Below are 8,863 nucleotides of genomic sequence, written 5' to 3'. Positions count from 1 at the left end.
AGAGTGTCTTCATGTCTTAATGCCTATATATTGCTGTGACCTCCGTTATGACTTAACTTTGGGTTTAACTTATAAAATCACGTTATCCTTGGTGATTAGCAAACAAAGCATGTGTTTTCTGGAATGAGGGATATGGTAAACAGTATACAGGACCTCTTGCAGACTCAGGACCTTGAAGTCCTGGATTTTAGAGTTCTGGTGGCAGTCTGTGCCTAGGTTTAATTTGCTATAATTAAAAAATACAAAAACCATGACATTATAACTGACACCTTTGATACTTCAATATTTTCTTATTGCGGTGCATATAGTTCTACAATAGTACATTTCTTAATCACAATAAATAATTCATTACCAGTCCATTCTTAACTATTCGTATGATGAATGAAAGTGCCTATAAATGTTCTTTCCAAGATTGAACTGCTTGTGCTGTGTAGTAAACGGTCTTAAGTCTTTTGTTCTTTCAAATCCAGTAATTGTGGGTGATCCTTGGCGGGGAGGGTTGGGTATAAAACTAACAAATAAATAAATGCTTATGGACATACAGCCTCTGATAGACCTGTCAACCTTTAATTCCGTTTCTTCTTCGCTTTCTCAAAGAGGCAACAGAACAAAATCCATATATCCAATTATCATTCAAAGACAGACAAATTTAACAAGGACAATTTTCACAGAAGGAAGTATCAAAGTTGCCATAGTTATAATTTCATGGTTTTTGTATTTAGTGTGCTGTTTGAATTATGTTTTGGGAGAGTTAGAGAACTGATTCCTCTTTTGGTCAAATCTTCTGCTAGCATTCAGTTGTAGCAGCCTCAATTAGCTTTCTTGGGCAGAGTCTCCAGTTTTCTTGGATACCTGCTGTTAATTTCAGTGCAGCTCTTATAGCTTGTTGCACCATTTCTCCTTTGCTTCCTTGTGGGACATACAAAGAAAAAAGGGTTAGTCACATACACAGATCTCTCTGTTGAAGTTAAAGGTTAAAAAAATGCATATGACCTTGCTGTTCATTTTAAGATCTTTCCCCAGCTGACTGGGGCTTGGTGTGCTTGACATTGAAATTATTAAGAAAGCCTTACCCTCTGTAAAAAAAAGGCTATGTGATTGAGGAGAGTATTAACTATGCAAGAATGAGCAGAAGACAGGCCTGCCACCTTCGTTTTCTTGAGTGCACCCTTAAGAATCAAGCTTCAACATTTGTTTTCTCAACATTTGTTTTCTCAATGTTCTTTCAGCACACATGTCAAAATATAGAGGCAAGAGGAACTGCAATAAATGGCAGGGATTGAGAGATTGCACATAGCCTTAGGAGATGGCTGCCTGGAAAATACATTCCCTCTCCCATTGGATGCCCCCAGCAGAAATGTCCGACTTTTCAAACATTTCTCTGTGACACTGTGCTGTCATTTCCCCATTCTGCAGCTGGCTTTGGATTATCCTCTTTTCTCTCTCTCTGTTTATATATCTTGTGTGTTTTCCATGAAGACTACTAAAACATGGCTTGGTACAAATGCCTGTTCTTTCTCCAGTAAATCTCTGCCTCCACCTTTAATTCCTGCTCTTACATCAGATTTGAAATTCTGAGCTTCCTGGCACAGGGGTTGCTGTTCATGTTGATGTTGTTGTTGTTGTTCAGTTGCACAGTCAAGTCCGACTCTTCGCGACCCCATGGACCAGATCCCGCCAGGCCTTCCTGTCTTCCGCCGTCCTCTGAAGTTTGCTCAGTTTCATGTTCGTTGCATCTATGACACTGTCTAACCATCTCATTCTTTGCTGTCCCCGTCTTCTTTGACCTTCAATCTTCAATCATGTTGATGGCACTGTATTAAAGAAAAGTGAGTGCCAGGCACCCTTGCAGATTGGTGCAACATGAAATGAAGGAAAAGTGTTCCTTATGTTCAGTTAGAAGGAACCCTTTGCCATTCAGATGCTGTGCTGATCATACTGGCTTTGTTTTGGTGCTTTGATAGCTATGCATGCTCTAGGAGCCCTTCCACCTGTGGAACAGAAACTCTGCAGAGCCTCCATTTCTTGGCTGCCATTTAAAGAAGAAGAAGAAGAAGAAGAGATTGGATTTATATCCCGCCCTTCACCACCCATAGGTGTCTACGAGCGGCTTACAAACTCCTTTCCCTTCCCCTCCCCACAACAGACACCCTGTGAGGTAGGTGGGGCTGAGAGAGCTCTGACAGAAACTGCTCTTTTTCAAGAACAGCTCTTATCAGAACTATGGCTTGCCCAAGGTCATCCAGCCAGGTACAAGTGGAGGAGTGAGGAATCAAACCCGGTTCTCCCAGAATAGAGTCCGCACACTTAACCACTACACCAAATGTGCTGCTGGTGGACATGCGTTGTGCCTCTTGCTTCTCCTTGCTTGCACATTGAGAAGACTGGTGGAAGGGCAAGGAGAGATTTCCCTGTGGCTCTAACCCTTCGTTTGTTCCTCTCTATAGTTCTTCTCCCGTGCTTGACTTTGTCAGTTGCCCACAGCCCTCTCTCTGGTGAGGTCATATAACTCATCCCTCTTGTCACATGAGTGGTGTTACATTCAGATCTGGAAAGAACTGAAGGCCATTGCTCTGGTGAGCAGGTGAAGCTTCAAAAGAAGTCATGATCAAACTTCCGGTTTTCGGCAGCATGATTGCGGATGCGACCCTGGGAGCTCTGTACATCAGCGGTTAGGAGGGGGTGCAATTGTCTGCTACACCCCCGGAGTCCTTACGTTTTGACTCCTAACCATGGGGCTTTTGAGGGATTGCCTCTTTTCCGGCTCGATGCCGGGGAATTGAGGCTTCCCTCCACCCTGAATGTCCTGCCAATGTGTGACCGTATGGATTGAGAGTTGCTGACCGGGGCAAGCGTGTGAAGATCGGGCGTTTTGCACGTACCTTTGGCGGGTCTTAGGACCAACGATGAACTGTGAGTCGTGTAGAAAGCAGAATACCGAGTTCCGGCCAGAAAGCCCCTTCAATCTAAGCAAGCAGGAAAGGGGACTCCTAGACGCAAAATCTAAGCAGATCATTTTAAAAGAAGGGAGCCAGATGTAAAAGCTATAAGAACTGATTTAAGAAGCACACAAGAGCGCATTTAAGCGTTCTGGTGAATAACAGAGACTTTGGCAAACTTTACTAAAAGTAAACAGTTATCAGGTTTCACAGCCAACAACTGAGTACACGCTTATCAGAAAGGTTATACTTTATAGCAGAGCTATAGATGCATTACGTGATGAGAGTGACAAATTTGGGAAAGTCCGTTTCATGATTTTATAATTAACCTAGACTTTTAGTTGATTATGTCATTTTCTGTCTTTGATTTTAATGTTGTATATGCCATTAAAGGTTTATTGATTGATTGATTGACTATAGATGCATTAACAAAGTTACTGTTAAGAATGGCGTCGCCCCTACAAGCATAATGGGATATAGGGTATTTGTATGCACACACACCCCATTCCCAGGCCAATTAGCCACATTCCTGCACCACCTGCAAGGCCATAAATAAGCAAGCGTTACAGAAGCAAAAAAGGAATGCAACGGTACTGTGTACACAGGGCGAACAAGCAGCCCACCCCTAATCCTTATGGCAGCATAGCTGACAACAATCCTCAAAAATGGTGGGGCGGAGAGGCGAGAAAGAGAAACCATTGCAGCTCAAGCCTCCTCCTGGAAGTAGAAGCCTGCGACTGGAAGTTACCAACGATCTTTCACAGCTATTAGCTGAATCTTTGCACCCTCTGCTGGACCAGATGACAAACATCAACCAGCAATTGACTACTTTGAACCAGAATTTTGCTGCTCAACAGATGGAATTGAATGAAACTAAGAAGTTAACAGAGCAAACAGCAGAGACACTGAAAGAAATTCATGCCAAATCTAAAAAGGTGAAAAAGCGGGTACAGGTGTTGGAAAAGAAAATAATTATTGATGAATCTCAGCTTTTACAGCTACAAATGGAAAAAGCAAGCTTCATCCTGAGATTCCAAGGGGTCCCTGAGACAAAAGGAGAGAATCTAAAACAAGTGTTGGGTGATCTACTTGCGCCAGTTGCAGATTTGAAAATGGAATATCTTCAAAGCAAGATGGATGTGGTTTACAGATCCTATTCTGAATTTATCAAGAAAAATAATCTGCCTGGAGAAATAGTGGTTAGATTCTCAAAAAGATATGTGAGAGACCAAATCCTGAAAGCAACATCAGGAACACCCCTGAAAATCAATGGCAATTCAAATCTTAAAAGACATTCTGTTTGAAATTAGAAAGAAGAGGAAGAAATTTAAAGATTTGGCAATGTTTTTACAGACAAACAACATACAGTACAAATGGTTGGTTCCCGAAGGCATACTCTTCAGAATATATGACAAAAAAGAAAGAATTGACTCTGTTAAGAAAGCAAGTGAGTTCTTGAAGCAGCAACTGGGAAGGTCCAGAGAAGACGACAAAGAAGATCAGGATAAAGAATGCGGTGAAGACTCTTCTTCAACTACTGAGGAGGACTCTAATTCAGAATTGGGAGCTGCGGCCCCCAAAAGAGACTATGATTTGAAGAGAAGTGCCAAGAAATGAGATACTGAGGAACTCTGAATTTCACCTTTAAGAAGCTGTTTTTTCTTTATTTTTTATGCTTTTGTGATTGCCTTAAACAGTAACTTTCATCGGTTTTTGGAGAGTATTAGCTAGATTTAAACATTCAAGCTCATTGTATTATTAATAGATTAGACTAACATTTTATAAGCTTATGTAATGATCTTCACTACTTGGGCTTTTAGTGGTTAGCTTTTCTTTCTCCTGTAGATGTTAGACTCCCTACCCTATTTTTCTTTGTAGTTTATAGAAAATTAATTTTAAAAATCCCCTTCGGGGCCCCCCCCCAAAAAAAAGAAGTAGTAGTAGTCATGATCAGTGAGGGCATTCTGGGTAATTGTATTGGCAGGGAGTTGGTAGTTTGACACAGGAATCCAGAATTTGGTTTCTACTCTGTGTAACTTTGCACACTGAAGAAAGTGGTATGGTAGTTAGAGCATCAGGTTAAGAATGGGGAGAACCAGGTTCAAATCTAAACTCCAGCCATGAAAGCTCTGACTGACCTTGGGCCAGTCACCCTCTCTCTATCTCACCCACCTTACAGGGTTGATGTGAAGTTAAATTGGAGGAGGGAGGAACTCTATACCTTCTTTGAGCTCTTTGGAAGAAAGTTCAGGATACAAATTAGATGTTGAGGAAGATATTTCTGAGACTGCAAAGGTTGTAGACATTTAAATATGTATTGTGTATCTTTTCTGAGCACAGAGGTATGAAAACATAATTCAGTTTTCCCAGAAGTGGTTGATTACCTGGGTAGGCTTTAACTGTTTCTTGGCTTGGAGGCTCTCTCTGACATACAAATTCTCAAGCTTCATTAGAGGATAAGGATATTCTTAAGTCTATGCTACAATGCTCTAAGGATGTGTCAGGACTCATCAAATTTTGATTACCTTGCAGTATTCTAGATGGTCTTGACATTCGGGTGCCTGGAAGCAAGATTAGGACAGTATGATGAGAGAGGTTTTTCAACTCTGCTCTTAAGAAGCTATCATCCTCCTCCTCTTCCCACTTCCTGACATTGTTGGGTCACTTTATAGTTGCATTGTGTTGAAGGAACAGATCAAAAAGGGGATGTGTGTGTGTGTGTGTGTTTCAGGTGGGTAGCTGTGTCCGTCTGCAGCAGAAGAGCAAGTTTCAAGTCCAGTAGCTCCTTAGTGACCGATAAGATTTCCAGGATATCAGCTTTTGAAAGTCAAAGCTCCCTTCATCCCTGTATGTGTGCATATGGGCTTGTCTGTGCTTGTTCACAGGGCATGTTTCTGAGGAAGTCTAGTTAAGTGATGCTGCTCATAGTGCTGTGTTGAGCGCCACAGAGTTTTGGGGGGAAATATGGTAAATAAAACGTGATCCATGTATGCTTTGTTCTGAGCAAAGAATGTGTCAGTGTCAAATAAGATGTTCAGCCATAGGCAGATCTCAACTCTCTTCTCCCCCCCCATAGCTGGTCTCTTTGATTACAATATTTAATTTAATGTATCAAAGCATTCCTCAAGATTAGGAATCATCCCAAAGGGACTTCCTCATACTGGTTGGTGTGAATGTTAATGAGGTTGAGTACAAAATGTAATGTGGAGTGGGGCCCAGAAAGACATGGCATGAGCTGGAGCTGTGTTTATGCTATAATTTCTTCTAAATATCTGTGTACAATTTTAGATAACCTGGAAAACGGTGATGGGCCTGAAAGTATTGATTTTGCTGTCGAATTGGATCAAAGGAACACTGAACTGCACTACAGGTATACAGACAATTAGACTATTATTTTACTACTTCAAAAAAAAACAGTTCAAACTGTTAAATGTGTTTTGTAGGAAGAAATCTTGTTTCTGAGTTAGAAAATAAGCAGGTCTCTGAAGGCCATCTTAAAAGGGCCAAGGTGTCAGTATTCCATGGACCTTGCAGGCAATTATTTCTATAATTTATGGGCCACCATTGAAAAGGCACTCACTGGTAAGGTGGAGGATGGGACTGTTAGAAGATAATCTCTGCTAAATTTTAAGATAGGGAAGATAAATGAGAGATAAGAGTTCTTCAAGCTGACCTCTGTGCAGAAGGTCAGCAAGCCTGAAATTGTCTGAAATCACTTACTTTCTGGTCTGCTAAGTTACATAAAAGGGATTTTCATAAGCCTGGGGCAGCTAAAAAGTGTGATGAGAAAGAAATCTGCTGTAGGCATTCAGTCTGATATTTATTACTCCAAGACCCTGCATTCTTTCTTGGAGTTTTTTCTTCCTGCATATAGTTTTCAAGCATGAAAAAGTTAAATTGAGGGTAAAGTTTATTTATTTATTTATTTTTTGGATTTATAACACGTCCTCCCCAAAGCGGGCTCAGGTATGCACCAGTTCTTAACCTTTTGGTCTTTGAGAAAAGTGCAGGTACTTGAAATGAAGGTCCTGGAGCTAATACTAAAAATGGTACCTTGAATTGGTAATTTGGTCTGTATGGTATGAAATATGATAGATTTGGCTATTGCATGAAGCATGTACTACAGTGGGTAAATTAGGAAGTCTACACTGCAAGAGGGGGATGTATGCTATGAATAGCACCAGTTGGGTTGTCGTCCTCATGCATGCACGTCTCTGAAGGCCAGCTTAAAAGGGCCAAGGTTTCACATTTAGTGGACCTTGCCAGCAGGTTACCCCACAAGGCTCCATGGCAGACTGGGTATCCAAACCTGGGTCTCCCAAATCATAGTCTGATACTCTAACCACTGTACCTGTTTATTTTATAAAATTTATATTCTGCCTTTCTGCCTTCATGAGGCCCACCAAGTGGACTGTGCTCTGTGTTTTGAAGATCCAGTATTCTCTGTTCTTCTGCCAATAGTGTTTGCTTTATTTTTAACTAAATAAAACAGGGGAGCAGTTAGCCCTCATGCCCAAGAGAACCCTTTAAGTGAGCTGTTGCCATCAGCCAGTGTGCCGGAATTCATGACAGTTGGTGAGTAACTACTGAACTAGAGTTGGAAGAAAACATGTTTTTAAAGTTTTTCAGGCGTAATGTATGTGAATGAATGGGAAAGGTACTTGTGACTCAGTGGCAGAGCCCCTGATTTGTATGCAGGAGGCCCCAGGCTCAGTCCCTGGCATCTCCACTTAAAGGATCGAGAAGGAGGAACTGGGGAAGTTCCAGGATCATGAGGGAGAATGAGAGCCACCAATGGGCTCTTTTTGTAGCAGGAACTCCTCTGCATATTAGGCCACACACCCCCTAATGTAGCCAATCCTCCAAGAGCTTACAGAGCTCTTCTTACAGGAGCTACTGTAAGCTCTTGGAGGATTGGCTACATTAGGGGTATGTCGCTTAATATGCAAATGAGTACCCGCTACAAAAAGAACCCTGCCGGAGTGAAAATCTCTGTTTTGTTCATAATTTTACAAGTCTTTATTGTGGCCAGTGGTTGAGCGCGAGTGCAGATTGATTACAAAATATTTTAATTATATATTTTCTTTATACCCATCCCTTCTCCCCCAATGGCGGAGATCTGTAGTGGTGTACATTGTTCTCCTCTCCATTTTATCCTCACAACAACCCTTTGAGGTAGGTTTAGTTGAGAGGGTATGAGTGGCCTTGGGTTCCCAGCAGTCTTTCATGGCAGAATATATACATACATACAATAAAGTACAGTACAGTGAGACTGAGTTAAAATACTATAACAATTACATTTTGAAACTTTGGCAGCACATGTGCTAAAATTGATGTAGAGTGAACCACCGTTGGGTGCAATTGGTTACAACCAATGTTCCCTCTAAGCTGAGGAGTCTTGTGAGCAAAAATTCTACTTTGTGAGCTACTGGCATTACAGTTGTGAGCAAGAGATTTGGCCACTGCATAAATTAGTTTGCTCCGGAGCCCTCCTTCCTAAGCCAAGGCAAAAATGTGTGAGCCGGAGGCTAAAAAACTGTGATCTAGCTCACACTAACTCAGCTTAGAGGGAACACTGGTTATAACTGGTTACTACTTTCACCCAACACAGCTAGGATTAAATGCGAGTAATAACATCTCTAAATAAAAACACCAATAAAATGGCAAGTCATTATAACAAAAAAAAATGGTATAAATAAAAACGGCAAATTTATTTTTTATTTATTTTATTTATTTTGGGATTTATATCCCGCCCCATCCAGTTGAATTAGCCAGTGTTCCATCAGAATTCCTGAGCAGCAGGGCCAAGAATCCCTCTCCTCCTTAAACATTTGCTCTCCCATTAAGAATTCTCATTTTTAAAGCAAGGTTTTCTTCTGGGTATGTGGGGATGCTGCTTGTTACAGTTTGAAGGAGGGAAGGTT

General features: G+C 41.3%; 1 protein-coding gene across 1 annotated transcript in view; it reads left to right on the top strand.

Moving 5' to 3' along the window:
• The window catches only part of SNX29 (sorting nexin 29), a 206,519-nt gene that overhangs the window by 17,207 nt on the left and 180,449 nt on the right, over positions 1-8,863 (top strand). The window contains exons 10-11 of the mRNA XM_015415493.1: positions 6,228-6,309; positions 7,432-7,514. Coding sequence (XP_015270979.1) covers positions 6,228-6,309; positions 7,432-7,514 — 165 coding nt within the window. The remainder of the gene's footprint in view (positions 1-6,227; positions 6,310-7,431; positions 7,515-8,863) is intronic.

This window comes from Gekko japonicus, unplaced genomic scaffold (genome assembly GCF_001447785.1).
Source record: "Gekko japonicus isolate JY-2015 unplaced genomic scaffold, Gekko_japonicus_V1.1 scaffold1631, whole genome shotgun sequence".
NCBI lineage: Eukaryota > Metazoa > Chordata > Lepidosauria > Squamata > Gekkonidae > Gekko > Gekko japonicus.
This window is presented reverse-complemented; position numbering and strand designations above follow the sequence as displayed.